Genomic DNA, 21346 nt, shown 5'->3' on the forward strand with positions numbered 1-21346 from the left:
TCTTATTATTATATATGACCATCATTAATAATTAATAATTAAGTTAAGAACCCAATTTTTTGTAGAACATAAATAATTGTAAAGAACCAAGTATTATGCTCAAACTAGTTTCATGAATGGAAAAAGGGAAAATTTTATGTTCCTTAATTGAACTAAAAATACAATTGAGAATCTTATTTATTCATTTTAGCAATTCAAATTTCAATATTAACAAAATGAACATAGTCATGATCCTCAGCAGTGTTAGACTTGTACTAAGAATATTTAGAAATGTTCAGAGTCAGAATTTTAACCATTTGAAAATCAAGACACAAATAACAACTCAACATTTCTTTGCATGTATTCTTCTTGTATAAATAATTAACCATGTCTGAAGACTGAAGAGCAATTGTTAATAAATACAACAACTTAATCAACTATTTCAACCTTTGATTCATGGTGTTCTGCTAGAGAACTCAGTATCAGAAGAAATCAACAACAATGTAGTAATGAATAGCTTTAGGCATGTATAATGAGTATTCACCATCCTCCCCTTTATTTATGCTACTACAAATGCACTTGATGAACCTGTAAAATGGCGAATGGATCCTAACAAACTCTTTGCAGCACCAAAATGTTTTATTCTGTATACACCAGGAGCTACATCCTGTGGAATTCTCCATTCTATGGTTGCTTTGCTTCGCGAGCTGAGTTTAGAAGGCCGCGACCACTTGAACCTCAAGCAGAAGTCATCATCATCATAGGTAGGAACCCAGGTTTCCTTTCCTTGGAGGAATTCCACAAGTGAGAATGTACCTTCTGTCATTAGGTCATTTCTGGGGCATGCAGACCAGAAAATAACCGACACCATGTCGCCTCTCTTAAAGGTAGCGTTCTTGGGCACATCAGAGATGACATCCCCGAAGTTTGAGCCCAGAGGTGTTGTGTCCACCACTACCGGCGTCAGCAAACTTATTTGCTTGTCGAGGAGATCCGGGGGTTGTGGCCCTGGTTCTACAGGCTGGCCACTGATGAGAGCGTTTGCAAGCTTCGTGAACTCTTGAATGTATGCACTGAGTGTGTGTGGACCGAAAAGCGTGGAAGCACCCTGACAATACAGAAAAATAGAAAGCAGATACATTACTGCTATAATCTAAAAACAATTTGATGACGTGATTCGTGTCTCTCTGCAAAAGAATTTTGCCTGACCTCGTATCTTTGCACTTCGTACTCTTCAAATGTTGTCACATACTGTGAGTAAGTATTAGTCAACCCAGCTATAACAACATGAATGTTGTTACCGAAATCTTTGTGACCACTTAGCACTGTCTTCACTGCATCACGAAGACGCCTTCCAGCCATTGTTGTAAATTCTGTCAGAATTGAAACAGTTACATCCCAAATCATCAAGATATCATGGTATCAGTAACATTTCAGCATATTCTTACAACTTATAAGCTCAAAAATGTTCAAAAATTTGATCCAAGGAGTGTATTTCTGATTAATATTGATTTATATACAGTGCTTCTAATTGAAATGAGGTCATTGATAGTTGAAACTAGTTGTCTCAAAATGTGAAGGATCGAAATGCTAACCATCGTAGGAATTAAGAATAAGAGTCCATACCTCCTGGTACACTAAGAATAACAAACTGTCCAACTCGGAGGATCTGGATGGGAAGTATTGAAGGCTGCGATGAACATTAGAGAAGAAAGGTTAATGCAAGTAAAAAAGATACTTTTAATTAGTACGAGCGATATCTGAATGGTTGAAACAAGTGCATAGTTTTCTATAAGGAACATCTTTCAGCCAAGCAAAATAAGTGTCTTGGGAAAACCACAAGTAGTCATAATAGTGACATAAAATTATCTGTGAGAGTGTTTGAATTCATTAAAGTTCAGGATGAATAAGTAACCTACTGCCCAATCATATGGTACTTTCATTTCACCAGTATCAAGCAAAATGGGCTTTGGCTTCTGGCAATCAATTTGTTCCTGGCCTGGTGTTCTAATCAAGTTGCGGACCAGCTTCCAAAAAGGATTTCCCTGGCATACAATTAGAACAAAGAATAAGCAGAGACAATGAAAGCAATTTAAGAACATGAATTGAAGATAATGGAACTTGTCAACATAAAGTATGAAATCAGTGGTTACCTGATCATCACCTTGCGTGAAATCAAAAGCTCCAGGTCCATCTGTTGTTCCAGCAGCAAATGCGAATCCCATTGCAGCGGGGCATGTCTTTACTACCTTGGAATTCGGAAGATTTACCTGAAGCTGGGAGAAGTCTATGTAGGCATGTCGAGAATCAACCTTCCCTTTAATCTGTTCAGATGCTCCACTGAATAGTTCCACTGCTTTTTTAAATTGTCTCTCTCCTATAATACGTGTACTTTCGAATTCATCTGGATAGCTGCACATTGGTGATAGGATGTGATATAGTAATAAAAAAGGTTAGGTAAATTTTTAATGCACTTGATAGAAAAGTTTAAATGCAATAAATAATTACCCTGGTCCTCGGCCATAGCATAATTCATTCTTCCCTCCACAAGTACTATGATTGAAGTCACAAGGTCGTCCAGTATCTATACAAAAAGCTCCAAGGACATTTGGACTAACGTCACCACAATTCGATTGACAAAATGCAGATACAAATTTAGGCTTGTCAACCTGCCTAAGGGCACCTCTTACGCGTCTTGCAATACTCGAAGATTTTGTTACTGGTCTTCCAGGAGGAGATTGGAAGGAGGCTGCGATTTCCAGTAGTTCATGGTCTGTACTCACAAATTTTGAATCGAATTAGAGGCACTTTATCAGAACTTAGAAATTATGGACTAAGATAATGCAATCAATTATATCATCATTGCACATATTAAGTCAAAATATAAACAACAATAACTAACTCACGATTATCGTTAAGGCTGGGAATTATGTTTGAGATTCTTCGGGGGATGCCACCATCTTCAAATCCAACATTATCCATTTTTACAGCATTTTTTCGCTCAAACCAGTCTTCCATAAAACGTGCAGCAGCGCCTTTATTATCCCCACTAATTAATGCGTTTGTACGACTCATTGAGGTTCCGTGAGTAGCAAACCAATTGAAGCTTCCAACAGGACCCCATTCAGCATCAACAAACTTTAAGAGAGTCATTTCTTTATCCACATTATACTTATATTTGCTTCTCTCTTCAGCAGGATTATTGAGATAACCACTAGGACTGCGATTTACACCGGCATCTAAGAGCTCTCCTGTAAGTTGAAGATAACTGTGTTATAACCTTATGATATCACCATATAGAGGAAGAAAGTTGACATAATAGTCAACATACTTGGATACTATTCTTTGAGAGAAAAAATAGAAAAATTTGTGTCTCATCTAGCACATGTGTAATTTCCTGATTCTTTCATTTCTAGATTGCTATAGACATAACACAAAACCGAAAAGTCAAAACAAAATGAAACACAAACTGACCAATTTGCTTCCTATAGTTTTTCATCTTAACCCAGTACGATTAAACAGAAAAATACTTAAAACCACTATAAATTTTAAATAATATGGAAGCCATGGTTATGCATGTGAGTGGACAAGTGCCTTACTGGGAAAGAGAAAAACAATACAACTTCTTTTCCTTACCCTTGTTGACAAATATTGATCCTGGGTGGAGATTTTCATGGGCCTGAACAATGCTTTTCTCAATTCCATCAACAATGACATCAAATGACTGGCGAACGAATCCAAGGGATGTTACAATATACACAACATACTGGAGATAACCACCAGGACCAGCATGAGTGTGAATTCCACTAATACCTACATTCTTTTCAGTGTAAAGATCACCATATCTGCCAAACCAAGCGAAATACAACCTCAGGCATGCAATTAAGGATGGTAAATAATTAAGAAATGGAAAAAATGCATAAATACACAGCGAAATCTAAGAAATCTATCATAGTTTCTGCAAAGTAATCATAATACCAAATCATTGTTTTACCTTGCTTTCAGCCTCTCAAGAACTTTGATAGTCACAAGCTGTGAAGCCATGCAAGCATCAAGGTTCACAAACACCACCCGGTTACCATTTGGCTCGGCGACAATGAAAGCACGAGCCCTGAGCCTGAAGTGAACACCAGATGCAATTTGTTCTGCGTTGGCATACCCCATCATATTGACATCAGCTGCAGGACCAGTGATGTCATAGCTTCCAAGACCAATCAAGTAATCTGAATTCGAATGCACAACAGAACTCCATAGCAGCAGTACTAGCGGCAACAAAAGGGTCCAACCTCCCATGGTTTTACTTTTACATGCCCTCATAGAGAGGGAAGGGAACTCCATTTCACAACCCAAGTTGAAATCAATCAAAAGACCAATTCTTTTTCCTATTTTCAAGCTTAGTCAGTTGTTCTCATTTCCCTTCACAAATCACAACCACAAAGCTTTCAGTTATTGAAACTTAAAATTCAAAACCAAACAACAAAAAATTGAACCTAAAATTGAAATTTTCAGAACTTCCTAGTTCCTAATGCATGTCTAACAAATAACTATCAATTCCAAATATTCACAATATATTTGATTGCAAAAATAATAATAATTCAAATATACTAGATATAATTATGAAGCAATAAAAGGAGAGTTGAGTTCCTCACCACCCAGATGCAAAGTTGCGAGCTTTACACGAACATGAACATGACGAAGTAATCTAAGCTAAGTTGGAAATAAGAAAATGATCCAGGAGATTATTAAAGGGAGGAAGTAGTGAAGAATGAGAGAGAGAGAGAGAGAGAGAGAGAGAGAGAGAGAGTTATTTTTAATTATTATGGTTATGTAACAGCCACTCTTCAATGAATGTTGGAAGAGTGGACTGCTATGGAAGCAACGAAAGCAGAGAGGAAAGAGAACAAGTGTGAAGTTGTTGGTTCCATACCGTGCTATTTGAAGCTTCCGAATTTGTTTCTCACTGCATTGGATCAACCTAATTAATTCATTCATTCATTGAAAAATATAATTTATCTATTACCCAATTAAAAAATAAACTTAATGCTTTGTTCCTCAATAAATAAGAATATAGTTTCATAAGTTTTGCACAAGTTATGCTTGTTTAATTGTTTTACTAGTGGATGTTTAAATTGGTAAAAAATAATTACTCATAAATTAATCACTATATCATTATATTATTCTCCAACAAATTATATTTTAGCGCTAATTATACTGATGTGACATATTCTGATGCTGATTTTTATATGTTTTTCTTTTTAACTATTTTTTTAAATTATTATGTAATCAATTGTATATAAATTAATATTTAATTATTATTTATATTAAAATTTATCAATAATTATAATATTTTATTTTATATATTTTTAAAAATTATTATATTTTTTATGTTTCAATGAGCCAATGGTCAATAATTAATAATTCTAATTCTATATCTGATTACATTTTGATACCTAGGATGACATATAATAAACTTTAGTATATTTTGCATGTCAACAATTATAAAAACTTTATAACATTACTACCTTAATTCATATAGATTAAAAAAAATGGAATTATTAAATAAAAATATTTAATATACATTAAAATTAATTATCATCAAGCCATTAGAATAATTACATAATCTACAATAAACAAATAATCATACTTGTTTATAATGATATAATAATTTTTTTTATTAAAATATCAAATATATATTCCTATAGAAAAAGTCTAGGAGCGGCAATTTTATTAAATTTTGGTCAACATATAACCAGTAAAACAAAAATAAGTAATCCTATATTATTAAAAACATTATTAATGGCTACTTGATGGTTACAAATCACAAAAATTGCTGTCCCTAACACTCATGCAATGTTTGATTTTTCATATCTACTAACTTGATTATTGTTAAATATATAACAGGTCAAATGACTTATGCTAATCTTTCAATATTATTTTGACTATTAACCAATTGTTTAGCATTCAAACAGAGGAGCACAAAATCGACCTCAAATTCGTCAATTTTGGGATAGGCTATGATATAGGAGTAAAATCCAAAACTCCAGTCATATTATACTTCATAAGTCTTGAATATGTTCAATCAATAAATAAACAAATATATAGTGTTTGTGACACAGGATAATAATCCATTAGTGCAGCGTGCACCAGCATTTAATATTGCTTGAAGGTAGGTGCAGCAAGAATTAGTGCCTTAGTGCCTTAATGGGAACTATGATCAGTTATCAATTCTTTTCTTGACTATACTCTAATCTGCATCCACTTACCAAGTTTCTATTTTCTTCTGCAAGATACTTAACTAGTTAACTACTGTTTATCTAAATGGATCAGGAGCTTACCATAAATAAGAATTAAGAAAAATAAGAAAAAATTCATATAAAAAATATAAGTCCTTCTTTTTAAAATATTTGCTATCAAAGCTACAAAACTACGCAAATTAACAAAATTATTCCTATGCAAAAGGTAAATTGGTAACAATGTGTTGGAAACTTGGAATGCAATTATTTTGTTATAGCTACATATAAACTTGTAAAAGGAATTCACAATAAGGTCTTTAAAAACCTAGTCTAATACAACCTTGAGTTAATAAATGAACATTAGAATGAAAATATTTTTCTTTTGATAATTCAAAAATATCTGAATGGAGATATTTCAAATACAAACCATCATGGAACATTTGAAGTTAGTAGTGCATGTGTAATAGTAACAACTGAAAAATGAAACAAACTAATGATCTTAAATTTTTTTTTTAATATTAGAGATATAATTATTTATGTTATATTTATTATTTTGAATTTTTTGAATGAGTAATTTTATAATATGATATCAGAATTTTATATTTGAAAAATTTAAAGTTTGATCTTTGATAATCGTTTTTACAAAAATAACACAAACCTAAAAAAATTTATATTTTAAAAAAATAATATTAAAAATATAATCATTCATATTATATTTTTTAGGGATAAGTATTTTTTGTCCCTAACGTTGAGAGTTAGAATTGAAACCGTCCTTAATGTCATTTTTTATTTAGAATTGTCTTGAACGTTTTATTTCATATTAAAATCGTCCTTTTAATTTTTTTATGGAAAAAAGATCCCTCCACCACCACCAGCACTTTTATCACCACCATCAACATCTTTACCACCACCAAATACACCAAATCAGATTCAAGGACACCAAATCAGATTAAACAACATCAATTTCAATAACAAAATCAACATACAAAATCAAAACAATGAAATTAAAAAATAACAAATCAAAGTTAGAATTAGAATTAGAAGCAGAAGAAGCATAAGAAGACAGAAGCAGAAGCCGAAGAAGCAGAAGATAGAAGCAAAGCCAAAGAAACAGAAGCAGAAGTTCAAACAGAAAAAAGAAAGGGGAAGAAAGGGTGACGGCAAGCCAATGACCAAGGGGAGAGGAGTCGCCGCCGTCACACGCGTCGCCGTCGCCGTCGTGTCGCACTCAGAAAAGAGATAGAAAGAAAGGACGCGAGCCAGTGAGGAGTTGACGCCGTTACACACGTTGCCATCGAGGTGAGGAATGCATCGCGCCCAGCTGCCGCTCAACCTCGTCCTGCTGCGAGGTGGAGATCGTCGCGTCGCCGTCGAAGAAAGAGAGAGACAGAGAGAGCCCTCGAAGATAAAAAAGACGCGATAGTAGTAGTGAGTGGTCACCGTGTTGCCGCCGCTTCTATCTCCCCTCCCCTTTCCCCTCTCCCTTTCACTTTGCGTACCCTTTTTCCTTTTTCTCCCCACCAATGCATTATTTCTTTTTTATTTTTTTAAATTTATAATTTTTTTATTTAAAGTTGAGAAAATTTAGTAATAAAATTAAAAATTTTATTAAAAATGATCATTTTAATACGAAATAAAATGTTTAAAACGATTCTAAAGAAAAATAATATCAAAAATAATTTCAATTCTAACTCTCAATATTATGATCAAAACAATACTTATCTCTATTTTTATCAACTTAAACTTTTAATACGAGGTAGGGATAATTTCATGACAAATTATTGATTACCGATTATTAATCGGATCTAGTGTCAAACAAATCTATCCATGTGTTCACCACTTCACTAAAGACAGGGAGTTTTAGGACATTTACTTAATCTAATGGTGATCACACTTCACAGTTCACACATCGCAATTCACACATCCGGTGCTTTAACAAGTACTTAACCTTATGGCGGCAACGCCAAGTTAGCGAAAGAAACGACACGTGTAGGTCCCATCAAGATCCAAACATAAAGTCAACACGAAATATCATCGAAGCTCTTGTGGGCCCATTCCCTCTTATCCTACATTAATCCCCTATATGGTTTCGGGTTTCCTCATTCATATATAATTCTGATACCGGCTTTTGTTTGAAGCTAAGAAATATATTTCCACTTTCATAGTCTCGTATGATAATAAGGTGGAACCCTCAAAAGCAAGTTTAATATGTCATAAATCATAATACGTCAACTTCAAAGTCACGATTACATGTACAAAAATGAAAACATCTTAGTAGTTTTAGATAAATATTTTTCAAATACAAAACGTTGCAGTTAGAGAAAGACGTTATAATTAGAAGCTAGAAACACACAGAACCGTGGCAACTTATAGGAAGATGAAAGCTGAAAGTAAAACAACAAATGTGACAAGAGAAAGTCATCATAATTGGTGAGTTGGAAAAACTCATCTTAGACAAGTGTATAGTATGCTCTTACACTCATAATTAATCTTTCAGAGCAAGCCCTTTAATTTAACTTGTCAATTATTGCAATGTATACTAACTTATGAATGTATTTGTGTATATTGTAGCCCAAATTCAATTTATCAATCGCATCGTGCTGTCGTGGGTAAGATCACCATTGACATCAACCTGAGATGTGGTAATTATGTGTAGAGTAATTATGTTATATTTTGTTGGACAAAACATCTTATTCATTTTTTTATCACGATATTTTTTAATTCATTAGGTTAAGAATTAACAATAGAATTTTATTTAAGAATCTGTTATTATTATTAGTTAATAGATTATTGTATATATAAAATGCGATTTAAATTATTTACACTTATTTAAACGAATGAATGAGTTGATTATTTAGTCAAATTAAATTAATTTATTTTAGTATGAAAATTTGTAATGGATAATAACTAAAGTGAAGAGTAGATTTTTTTAAATAAAATAATTCACTAATAAAAAATTATCATATACAATATACATATCCATTTTAAATTTTATAAAAAATATTATTATTCACTTAATTTTATTCATTTGTCCAAGAATTCTCTTTTGCAATATATGTTAATCTTTTTTTTTTTTATTTCTTCCAACTCAACAAATCAAAGATTAATCCGTCATGAATTAGAACTTTATTTAAGAGTATGCTTTTAGTTACTCAACATACACACAAGATTCAAACTTTTGACAAGCCCAGCCCAGCCCAGCCCACTTAAACAAAAAGCCCATAACATTAAAAATGGCGCAACGCAAAGACAAAGACGCGCCGAACCTGAAGCGTGGAGCTTGTACCTTGTAGTGTGAACTTCGAATTATCCACTAAGCTCAGCTAAGCTCAGCTCAGCACTTCCTAGAAACCCTAAACCCACATTTCAAATTCCTAAAACCCTAACGCCACCACCACCCTGCGTCCATGGCGGAGCTGAAGTTGTCGGAGTCTCGGGACTTGACCCGCATAGAGCGCATAGGCGCTCACTCTCACATTCGAGGCCTTGGTCTCGACTCTTCTCTCGAGCCTCGCGCCGTCTCCGAGGGCATGGTCGGCCAGACCTCGGCCCGCAAGGCCGCCGGCGTCATCCTCCAGATGATCCGCGACGGCAAGATCGCCGGCCGCGCTGTCCTTCTCGCAGGCCAACCTGGAACCGGGAAGACCGCCATAGCCATGGGGATGGCCAAGTCCCTCGGCCTCGAGACACCGTTCGCCATGATTGCCGGCAGCGAGCTCTTCTCCCTCGAGATGTCGAAGACCGAGGCGCTGACACAGGCGTTCCGTAAGGCCATTGGTGTTCGCATTAAGGAGGAGACTGAGGTCATCGAAGGTGAGGTCGTTGAGGTCCAGATTGACCGTCCTGCCGTCGCCGGCGCCGCCTCTAAGTCCGGCAAACTCACTCTCAAGACGACGGAGATGGAGACCGTTTACGACTTGGGAGCGAAGATGATAGAGGCCCTTGGGAAGGAGAAGGTGACCAGCGGTGACGTCATTGCCATTGACAAGGCTTCTGGAAAGATCACGAAGCTTGGGAGGTCGTTTTCGAGGTCTAGGGATTTCGACGCCATGGGGCCTCAGGTAACTAACTCGTAACAGATAAACTGCCTGTAACTAATATAGAGTTAGTTTTTCAGTTTGTTGCGTTTTTTGTAGTATGCAGTAGAGAGCATTATTAGTTGTGTGTACTTGGTTATTTGTTGTTATGGAAGTTGGTTTCTTAGGTGATTAGTGATGGAATGAGTGTTTTTTGTTTTCTCTGTTTGTTTTCAGGTGAAGTTCGTGCAGTGTCCTGATGGGGAGTTGCAGAAGCGCAAGGAGGTCGTGCATTGTGTTACTCTTCATGAGATTGATGTTATTAATAGCAGGTACTTTGCTTAGACACCTGAAGTGATTTACTTTTTGTTCAGGCTAGTTTTTATGTGGCAATGCTTGTGCTTAATTAAGAGTTAGGTTTAGATTGAAGGATTGCCGTGTTATTGCAAGCCATAGTTTAATATCGTCGTGATGCGTTGTCTTAATCTAGCTGCATTATTGCCGCATAGGAATTTTTGTAGGCAAGACTTGTAAGAATCTTGTTCAGTATGATGCATATTATGTAGAACGTTCAGTGTTCAGCCTATGTTCTTCTTGAGGATATCCTCTATTTTTTCTCTTTAATGTGTAGTTTACTGCTTTCATTGTTTGAACAATACTCTGTCAGAGCCTTTTAGTTAGGGTGACTGTAGGTGCAACTGCTGAGGTTTAAATGGTGTATGGAGGGGGAATTTGAACTTAACAAGGAGAGATGCATTACATGGCATATGGTTAATGTTTACCGGCTAGCATCACGATCATTGGCCATCCTTCTTCCAACCTAGGAGATGCAAGTATATTAAAGACTATTATCTTAATTGGGAATGGGATTCCTTTTTCTCTTCCAAATAAAATTTTAAATTGGGCTTCCTTTTTTTTCTCTTTTAGGTAAGTGTTCTATTTTCTTGTTTTTCATTTTCTATATGTTCTGTCAATCTACTTTTAACTGGTATGAAGTTCTGCTAAAAGGCATTGAGTATCGAGATTTTGTGTATCCTATGTTTGGATCCTGTAACTCCTTGGATTTTGAAGGAGGTTCTCTTTCAACTTGTGACAAAGCTTGTTACTTCTGTAGTTCTTAGTTATTCCTAACATTTGGTTGTGTTATCTTATTTTCAGAACGCAGGGATTTTTGGCTCTTTTCACTGGTGATACAGGTGAAATTCGTGCTGAAGTAAGAGAACAAATTGACACCAAAGTAGCAGAGTGGAGAGAGGAAGGAAAGGCAGAGATTGTGCCTGGTGTCCTTTTCATTGATGAGGTGCACATGCTTGATATTGAATGCTTTTCCTTCCTAAATCGAGCTCTGGAGAATGAGATGGCTCCTATATTAGTTGTTGCTACTAACAGAGGCATTACAAATATTAGAGGCACCAATTACAAATCCCCTCATGGGATTCCCATTGATCTGCTTGATCGTCTGCTTATCATCTCTACTCAACCTTACACGGAGGAAGAGATTCGCAAAATTCTAGATATCAGATGCCAAGAGGAAGATGTAGAAATGGCTGAAGGTGCGAAGCAGTTGTTAACCAAAATTGGGGTTGAAACATCCTTGAGATATGCCATTCATCTCATCATAGCAGCTGCATTGGCATGCCAAAAGAGGAAGGGGAAAGTAGTGGAGCTGGAGGATATAAACCGTGTTTACCATCTATTTTTGGATGTCAAAAGATCAACGCAGTACTTGATGGAGTATCAGAATCAGTACATGTTCAACGAAACAGGGGAAGGTGAAGACGACGATGTCCATGCCACGGTCTTTTAAAAAACTTGAATTCTAGTTTGGATGGATTTGTAATTATGTGAGCAAGTCTCTAATTATTAGGTTGCAGTAGCAATATTTTTTTCTTTCTTGTTTTAAAGGACGTTGTGTTTGTTTGATATTGGGATTTACTAGCAGTTTTTCTTGGTTGAACTGAAATATCTTCATCCTCCATATGATGCTGCTGTATCTGTATGTAATTTTATTACTTGGTGAAATGCTTAATCATTTGATCTGACCATGTTAGAAAGTTTAGGTTTTACCACTTTCAACAGTCAACACGGCATCAATGAACGAAGAAAATTATCCTCACAATCCTTTAAAATTACGTGGCATTGGCAAATTGGGGCTATTGAGTCGCGTAACAAGAAGACAAATTTGGTTGCGTGCTCATTCTTTCCCCCAATTATATGCTTCCAAGCTACATTCTCCAGACCCTACTATTTGTCTTCGGCCTTACTCTGTAACAACGTTGTAAACATGCTTTCTATTTTTTATTTTTTACCTTTTTTATTAATTTAATCTTTTCGAAATGGTACTTGTTTACTTAAGCTTTAAACACAACTCTAGGTTGGCACTTCCATACGAACTAATTTATCTAATTTAATATTAACTTTGTTATGAATAATTTTTTTTCCCTACCACCTTGGCATGAAATGTCATTGTGATATTTAGTTTGTGCGAACTCCTTTGTATTTGAAGGCCCAACTAGTTTTTTAATATTTAAAACAAAAATGAATTAAAAATTACAAAAAAATGAATATACACTAAAATCAATTATGTATACAAATATATGTATAATTTAATTGTATTTTATATTTTTTTTGTGACTAATTTTGATTGTTAATTTTATTATATAACTAGCATGCTTGTATGATGTATCTGCTCACAAATCAAGCAATGCAGCACAAGGTAGTCACCAAAAAAAAAAGCAGCACAAGTTGAAGACAGAAAAATAATGATAAAAAAGTAAGAAAATAGAAAAAAAGAGCGGAAAATTGAAAGAAAAGGGCGCCACCTTCTAAATTGAGATAAGTGAAGAAAATAGAAACACTCCCTTTCTCCAATTTCCAATCCTTTTATTGCCATCAAAAGTTCAAAACATAGCTCTCACCCTATTCTCACTACTATTATTATATTATCATTTATCATCCAAACAAAAAAAGCACCAAACCCTCAAAAATTAATTAGTAAAAAAAAAAAATAAATAAAAACTCTCTCTCTCTCTCTCTCTCTCTCTCTCTCTCTCTCTCTCACATTGTGGTTGTGGAATGTGAAACTTCTTGCGCCTTCTCCTCCGCCGTGCATGAGCTTCCACCACCGCTGCCGGCGACTATAACAACCGCATCCACCACCACCGCCACCGCCATGCCGGCGTCCCGCCCCTCCTCCGATCTCATCCTTGACCGCCTCGCCTCCTCCGATGGTCAAATCAAGCTCAAAGCCATCCGGCAGCTGAAGAACCACATCATCGGAAACCGCACCAAGAAGCTCTCATACATCAAGCTCGGAGCCGTCCCCGCCGTCGCGGCAACCCTCGCCGACTTCGATTCCGACCCCAACCTCATTGTACAGTCCGCCGCGGCGCTTGGCAGCTTCGCCTGTGGCCTTGACGCCGGTGTCCGTGCTGTCCTCGACGCCGGAGCTTTCCCTCACTTGATCAGGCTCCTCTCTGCCTCCGATGACAAGGTCAATTTCTCTCTCTCTTCTTTCCTTATCATTGTTTTGCCAGATATTGTAGATTGCGATGAAATTGCAATGCTCTGAATTGTTAGGTTGATCGTTAGGTTGCGATTAGTGATGGTACTTGCTCGGTTACGCTGATTTGGACCGTTATTTTTTTATCATGATAATGCATTGATAGTAGGAATGAAATAGCTTGTGTGAGAATAGTGAATTGCATATTTTGAACTCAATTTAGCTTCTGGAGTGTTCTTATGGTATTTAGTGATTCAGTTTCTCCTTTGATTGTTCTTGCTACTTCTATAGCTATTAGAAATATTTCGAGTGCGATTATTAATATTTTAATCTCCAATGCCATCTGATTGGCCTTTGCACACTTGATTTCAGGTTGTGGATGCAGCTGCACGTTCTCTACGAATGATTTATCAATCAAAATTGGCCCCAAAATATGATTTTTTCAAGGAAGAGAACTTGGAGTTCCTGCTTTTACTGTTGAAAAGCGAGAATGAAAGTCTTTCTGCACTGGGTGCGAGCATTATTATTCATTCGTGCGAGACAGGTGAAGAACAGAATATCTTATGCTATGCTGGTGTGTTGGACAAACTCATCAGCCTTCTGTATGGTTCTCTAAGCCAGCGCGATGCTAGTTTGGAGTCCATAGCTGCGATTGTTAAAAACAATTCTGAAGCTGTCTCTAAATTTGTCGACCTTAGAGGTGGAAGAGCTTTGAGCCCTGTAATTGAATTAAGTAAAGACAAATATTCTCGGACAAGATTACTAGCTTGCTTGTGCCTGATTTGTGTTAAAAATGCTTCTTCTTGCCATCTTCAAGACACAGGAATCAAAACCAAACTGATAAATATTCTGCTTGAACTCCTTGATGATTCTGGTCAAGTTGGAGATGAAGCTCCATTTGCCTTTTTGAGTTTAATTGCTGAGAAGGAAGATTTGCAGAAGTTAGCATTTGAGGGAAATGCAATTGATAAGTTCTACAATCACTTGCAAGACTGTCCTTCACATCCCAAACGTCTTGAAGGGATATTTCTAGCCTTGGCTGTTCTTTGCTCTAAATTGGAGTGCTGCAGGTCTAAGTTTCTTTCGTTACAGGTCTGTTATTTCATCGGCATTAATAGTAAACCTCATTTATTGCTAGTAACATGTTTATTGAAATGCATTGTTATGTTGATGATATTTTATAGCATGTCAATGTGAACATGTTTGAATTAATTATAAGCAATTTTGTGTTTCTTCCAATTTCATATTTTCATGGAGTTATGATATGAGTTGCACTGGTAAATTCATATCTAGATACTAAACCCACCATTATTTTCTCCCTTGGCTGAACACAGATGTTAAATCTACTAGTTGATGCTTTAACCCATTATGAAGCCAATGTACGCACTGCAGCCTGCATTTGCTTGAAAAGTGTCTCTCGTTCCATCAAGGTATGCAACTTACCATGATATGGTTCTCAATTTGTGTTATGCTATGTAGTACCTATAACTGAATTCTCATAAAATGTCATTCAGAATTTGAGTGTAGGTTATTTTATGAACGAAAGAATTGTCATTCCGTTGGTTCGACTCCTCTCTGATCCTTCTACTTCTGTCCAGGTATGCGTTTATTTATTTAATTAGATCTAGCATGGGCATTTATCTCAAGCACATCGTCGCTTTTGTGGAAGTCATGCTTATTTACTAACAATATTTAGTGAGATTCTTCGACATAGTCCTTTTCTAACCTAGTAAGCCAAAGTTCTTTCTATGCTGTCTTCCAGGTTGCAGCCCTTGGTGCTATCAGCAACATTGTGGTTGACTTTACAGCACATAAGTCAGTGTTCGTACAATGTGGAGGCATTAAAGAGCTTGTTCAATTGACAAAGTCAATGGATCCATCTTTAAGGTTAAATGCTGTATGGGCCTTGAGAAACATGGTATTTCTGGCAGATAAGATGTGTAAGGAAGGAATCTTTATGGAACTGACGGTTTCTTCTGTAGCTAGCCTTATTTGTGGTAATGATCCTCACTGAAAGTTAATATTTTCTGAATTGGCACCTCCCAAAAAAAATTGGTTCTTAATTCTCTGTATATATACTCTGCAGATCCTGAGCCTTCTATTCAAGAACAAGCCCTGGCTCTTGTGCGAAATGTTGTTGATGGGTGTATGGACTGTGTTGAATACGCTTTTGCTGAAGAAGGTATCATCCTGGATGCTGTTGGAAGGCAAATTCGGAAATCTTCAAAAACCGAAATTTTGATACAGGTTGGAAAAACTTCCGAAACTAAAGCCGTTGGTTGATATTTTAGCCAACCCTTGGTATTTATATTAACTTTGTGATGCATCTAACTAGTTGTGTGGTCTACATAGGGGATGTACGTGCTCAGCAATGTTGCAAGCGGGAATGAGTTTCATAAAGAAGCTATCATGAAACTACTCTTTCCACCAGCAGAAAATGGGTCTCGCTCTTTCTTCTGCCAATTTTTGCACAGCAGTGACAGTCGTTTACGCACATCTGCTGTTTGGGTCATAGTCAATTTGACTTTTCCTGCAAGTCCTGGTGCATTTGGCCGGATTGTAGAACTGCGTAAATTTGGTGTAGTTTCTCAAATCAAGAGGATGGCCAATGATTCTTGCATGGATGTGAAGGTCCTTAAATTTTTATTTCATCTTTTATTCCCTACTGCATTTGTTCTAAACTACTTTTAGTCATTTTGTAAATTTTATTCTGTTGGTGCAGCTTCGCGCAAGACATGCACTTGGGCAGATTATTACCTTTGGTGATAGTTAAACTGTAATCGAATCTCCATGCAAAAGCCCTTTGATGAGGCAAAGAAGAATGTCTTGATAGAGTTATTTTCTCTAGTACATTATATGTAAGGGGGTATCCAACCTCAGCTTCGGATATGGTATGTTTCAGCAGATGTTCCTCAATGACTTGCTTACTGTCTGTCATAGAATCTTCTTTCTAGATATATGCCACTGAAAATTGGAATCATTAACTATTTTTTGGTTTTCGATATAAGAGTGTTTAGTTTAACCTTTTATGGTGTATAGTACTTAATAACATGAAAGATCTGTTGTAAAGTTTATGGCAGTTCAATGTTTGTACATTAAGCGAGCATGTTATAGAGATTTCAGATTAGCTGCTTATTCTGTTGTGTTTGTAGTAGTTTATTGTTATCTCTTGTATGTTTAGTGCCAAGAATACTTTTATCCGGGATCAAGATTTATCCGTTTCTCAAATCTCTGTTTTCCTAATATTTTGTCTTTTTGAAGTTTCTTCCCCATAATGGAATTTTGATGTTCTAATTTCAAATTCGTTGTTGCTTTTCCCATGTTTCCCTTTGCAGGTAAATCAAATTATTTCTTTAAATTTTTGAACAAGTCAGAGCAGTGTGAAAGGTTTCAATTTTGTTAGCACTCCTGACCAACCAGGATACGCCCCCCAAGTTTCATTTTCTTGTTAATTACTCCAAGTGTTTCTCTTTCTAAGTCAGATGCTCCAAGTAGATCGACAGGCTTTAGTATTGTACAATATGAGTAGTAAATGTCAAGTTTAGAACTTAGCTTCAAGTTTCAGCTTCATCCTTGGTTCTGCTTTATCTTGCCAAATAGTAGAATTGTATTTTTATGTGTAAGCAACAATTGAAGGGTAGTGATTGATGTTATGTGCTTGATCTCTAGTTATTGATCGTCAAAGTAGGTCCTAAATATAAGCAACAAATTTACTACACATTTATCTTGTTCTTAGTTAACCCCTTTACATACCTGAAAATGGGCACGTATAATAGACTTTGAAGATTTTCAACGAATTCATAAAAATCATTCATTCCAAACTCTCTTAGTAATAATAGAACATAAGGTGTATTTAAAAAATGTGTAGACATATTCACAGCTTACAGAAAGTAGTAGTGATTGATACTGAAACCTATAAACTATACCCTAGAAGAGACTAGGAAGAAGCCAAAGGCAGGAGAAACATCATATGAAATTTTCTGACGCATGACTTATCAGCCGATTTTTTCTGTGTTAGTGTCATCCGAAGGCCATATTACAGTTTCTATGAGCCTTTCCCTCATTAACTCCAAGTTCTCATTCGATATGTCTTCATATATCTCAGCATGATTACATTTCTGCACCACAATAATGAAAAGTAAAAAAAAGATTATAAATCTTAAGCTTGATCATTTTTAATCAAGAAGAAAGATATAACTACTTTTCTGAGTTCCATTATTAGTACCTTGACCCATTTACCATAAAGGTGAAGCCGTGTAACCATCACTCTCTCAGCTAGCTCTTGGTGCTCCTATCAAATTGGTCCAAAAAGGGAAAACAAAAAACTACATTACACATTATGAGTTGTGATTGCAATTTTCACAAGAATGGCATGTTAGATTGAAAATTCTATGGACATGTCATAGTTTTGAAAACACTCGAGTATCAAAGACTACCTTGGCGAGGGATCGTAGAAAACGTTTCCCATCTGATGGCTCGTTTGTTGCAACAAAACTGCCAACATTATAAGCATGAGTAAGACTTAGTCAACAAAATTATTATACTAATAACGAGAAAAACAAAACATTACTATGAGATTGTAAAAGTGATATAGTTTCCAACAAGCTAAGAGTCTACAATAACACAAGCTCATGTTGAACTAGTTTCTAAATTTGTCACAACACAATTCAACTATATTCTAGTGTTAATAAACTATAAGTAAATGGTCAAATTAGTCCCTAAAAGATTATTCATTTTTTAAATTGGTCTCCGAAAGAGTTTTTTAATCAAATTCGTCCTTTAAAGATTTTAAATTAGTCATGTTAGTCCTTGCGTCACTTTGTTTGTTGATGGTGTCAAAATTTGCTAATGTAACGTGTTAAATGACACTCCAACATACACTTAGGAGTCTTAATTGACTATTAACATAATTAATTTATGAAATTAGATCAAATCAACTCTAAATTAGGGAATTCCAATGCCTCAAGTTTTCTCTTCAATTATGTTTTGATTTAATCTAATTTCATAAACTAATCATGTTAATAGTCAATTAAGACTCCTAGATGTATGTTGAGATGTCACTTAATGTGTTATATTAGCAAATTTTGACACTGTCAGCAAACAAAGTGACAGAAAGACTAACATGACTAATTTAAAAATTTTAAAATACGAATTTGATTAAAAATATTTTTTAAGGACCAATTTAAAAAATGAGTAATTTTTTAAGGACTAGTTTGACTATTTACTCAATAAACTATTGTTGATACTTGATACAACATATGTGAATTTCACTTACTTATAAAAAAACCTATACTTAGGTGGGTTCATCTCATAGAGCTGCTGAAGCACCGTCCTCACTGCCTTGACTGTGAAGTAGTTGAGTAATTGCTGTAACCCAACACATGAATTCAGATAACATAAGATCACTAGCAACAACATCTAGTATAATATTAAAACACTTATTGACTATTATTTTATGAACCTCCGAAATTGCATTTACATATCAATGTTAATGAAATTGTCTTAGGAGTTAGGAGAGTATAATACTACATATGGTATGCAACATCTTTATAATCATCAAATAGTGATCTGAAATAACATGACTAATTTCATCACTAACACCAAATAATAGATCTGAAATGAAAATATAAAAATGGCACCATGGATATAAACTGTTCATATATGATTCACACAATCATATTGAATTTATGTGTTTACCGTTTTAACATCATTAAAAGTCTCCTCATATTGACCACCAAGCTCGTTAACAATTGCAACTCTCCGATTATCCTTGCGCTGCTTCTTGAAGCTTCTATTAACAGAGAGCCTCCACTCTCTCACCCCATAAACAACAAAGGAACTACTCAGTTCCACGTTGTTCCCACGCCTCACCAAACACTGCTTATTACCATTCACACCGCCGGTAATGGTGGTGGTTGTGGGAAGAGCATCCACGCAAAGATATGAGTCCACCAACGATGTTCCCACAACACTTAGAGCACTCACCATATCCTCTTCTTCCACAACACAAGCTTCAAAGTTTCTCCAAAACTCACCCACTTGAAAATTATGGCGGAAAATAGTCCAAGTTGGAAACTTGATGGTTACCCACTAATTTTGAACAAGGGAAGAATCGTGGGTATCCGAAAAAATTGGAAATTTGTAGCTATTGAAGTCAAAGAAGAAGAAGCATGCAGAGGAGAGAGAATTTGGAGAGCAAGGAACACGAGGGAGGAACAGGAAGAAGGTGGGATTTTTGAAGTGTGTGAACCTTAACCAAACGAAAACTTGAGGTCGAAAAATTTCGGAGAGGAAAAATAAAATGCTGAGAACTGAAAATCAACGTTAGCTTCTGACTTTTTGTTATTTTCTGTGTTCTTTCCAAATGGGTTGAGGAGAGAGAGCCAACTCAGTTCGACGGGTATTCAGTTTGGTTCTGAATGGACACGTGGCGGTTTTGAATCTTTGTCTTTGTCCATAGATTCTGATTCTGATGTTTTTTTTCTTTTTTTTTTTAATTTTTCTCGAGTCATTACTGGCTGATGATAAAATGGCTCAGAAAATCTTTTATCTTGTCCCTCCTTTTTTTTAAGTTATTTATTTTTTGAATTGCAGTATTTTTATTGGACGTTTTTGAAATGGTCTAATAGCTAATAACCAATTTTGGTTAAGCACCCAAGACCCATTATTTATGCACGAAGAAGATTTCTTAACAGGCCGGCTATATTAGCCCAAGAGATACTGGATATATAAAATCCTGGATTAATGGGCTAATTCCCAACTTTGGGTGAATAAGCTTAATTTTATAACAATCATTTTAGCCCACTAGTCTGATTAAACAAGTAATAGAAGTTTGAATCTGCCAATGAGCCTTGGCTCTAGTGGCATTTCTCCCCTCTTCCCACCTCAAGGTCTAGGGTTTAAACCCTAGAGGATGCAATTGAAGAAAAAATGTGATAAATATGTGAGGAGTGTGTGGGTGTGTTGTGTACCTAGGATTGGGGGTTGTCCAATCCATTGGGGTACCTAGGATTGGGGATTGTCCAATCCACCGACCAAAAAAAAAAAAAAAAAAGAAGTTTGAATCTGTTTTATGTATGTAACAATCTATTGACGCGAAGCATGTCAAGTTGAAAGATAGCATAAAAATAAAAAGCATAATCGTATAACCATTTAGTAATTAATTTACTAGTTTGTTTAAACAAATATCAAAAGATTTGAATCCTATTTTATAGAACTCTAATCTATGATAGATTAATTTTTAACTTGCTGACTAAGAAATATGCTAGAAAAAAAAAAGAGTGGATTACCTTATAACAATGTTAGCTAATATTTTTTGGACAATGTAAAAAACTAGTAATGAGTTTGTATATAGGGGGCATAATGGTGGCTTTTTTGAGTGCATTGTGACTGAGTATTAGAGATGTTGGGTTTCATAAATTTAAAGTGCAAAGACAGCTCCTAGGATTCTATGACGAACCAATTAAAAAATTTGAAGTGCATGGTGGTGGCTGACAAGGTTCATTAAGCTAAGATTTAGTATTACTCTAAAAAGACAAACCAAAGGGATCCACTGCTATACGACAGAAACTGTGCCAAACCCCTCTTAGTCTCTTAATTTTCAACTCCATATGAAA

General features: G+C 35.6%; 4 protein-coding genes across 4 annotated transcripts; 2 read left to right on the plus strand and 2 right to left on the minus strand.

Annotated features, from left to right (window-relative positions):
* Window positions 1-315: 315 nt before the first annotated feature.
* Window positions 316-5005, minus strand: LOC112701766 (neutral ceramidase 1). The gene is made up of 10 exons (XM_025752519.2): window positions 4629-5005; window positions 3974-4395; window positions 3616-3824; window positions 2886-3230; window positions 2488-2752; window positions 2133-2391; window positions 1899-2024; window positions 1606-1669; window positions 1189-1352; window positions 316-1087 (listed from the first exon to the last, which is right to left on the minus strand). The coding sequence occupies exons 2-10, from the start codon at window positions 4315-4317 to the stop codon at window positions 539-541; spliced, it is 2325 nt and encodes a 774-aa protein (XP_025608304.1). The 5' UTR covers window positions 4318-4395; window positions 4629-5005; the 3' UTR covers window positions 316-538.
* A 4464-nt stretch (window positions 5006-9469) lies between these two features.
* Window positions 9470-12273, plus strand: LOC112701767 (uncharacterized). The gene is made up of 3 exons (XM_025752520.3): window positions 9470-10273; window positions 10466-10560; window positions 11387-12273. Exons 1-3 carry the CDS (start codon window positions 9620-9622, stop codon window positions 12033-12035), a joined length of 1398 nt encoding a protein of 465 aa, XP_025608305.1. The 5' UTR covers window positions 9470-9619; the 3' UTR covers window positions 12036-12273.
* Window positions 12274-12922: 649 nt separating this feature from the next.
* LOC112701768 (uncharacterized) lies at window positions 12923-17448 on the plus strand. The gene is made up of 9 exons (XM_072199872.1): window positions 12923-13721; window positions 14103-14822; window positions 15065-15160; window positions 15245-15328; window positions 15493-15727; window positions 15817-15977; window positions 16083-16361; window positions 16453-16621; window positions 17066-17448. The coding sequence occupies exons 1-8, from the start codon at window positions 13401-13403 to the stop codon at window positions 16501-16503; spliced, it is 1947 nt and encodes a 648-aa protein (XP_072055973.1). The 5' UTR covers window positions 12923-13400; the 3' UTR covers window positions 16504-16621; window positions 17066-17448.
* A 68-nt stretch (window positions 17449-17516) lies between these two features.
* LOC112701769 (chaperonin-like RbcX protein 2, chloroplastic) lies at window positions 17517-20134 on the minus strand. The gene is made up of 5 exons (XM_025752522.3): window positions 19428-20134; window positions 19006-19097; window positions 18167-18224; window positions 17956-18021; window positions 17517-17848 (listed from the first exon to the last, which is right to left on the minus strand). The coding sequence occupies exons 1-5, from the start codon at window positions 19716-19718 to the stop codon at window positions 17726-17728; spliced, it is 630 nt and encodes a 209-aa protein (XP_025608307.1). The 5' UTR covers window positions 19719-20134; the 3' UTR covers window positions 17517-17725.
* Between the last annotated feature and the right edge of the window lie 1212 nt (window positions 20135-21346).

Source organism: Arachis hypogaea, chromosome 7, assembly GCF_003086295.3.
Source record: "Arachis hypogaea cultivar Tifrunner chromosome 7, arahy.Tifrunner.gnm2.J5K5, whole genome shotgun sequence".
Classification (NCBI taxonomy): domain Eukaryota; kingdom Viridiplantae; phylum Streptophyta; class Magnoliopsida; order Fabales; family Fabaceae; genus Arachis; species Arachis hypogaea.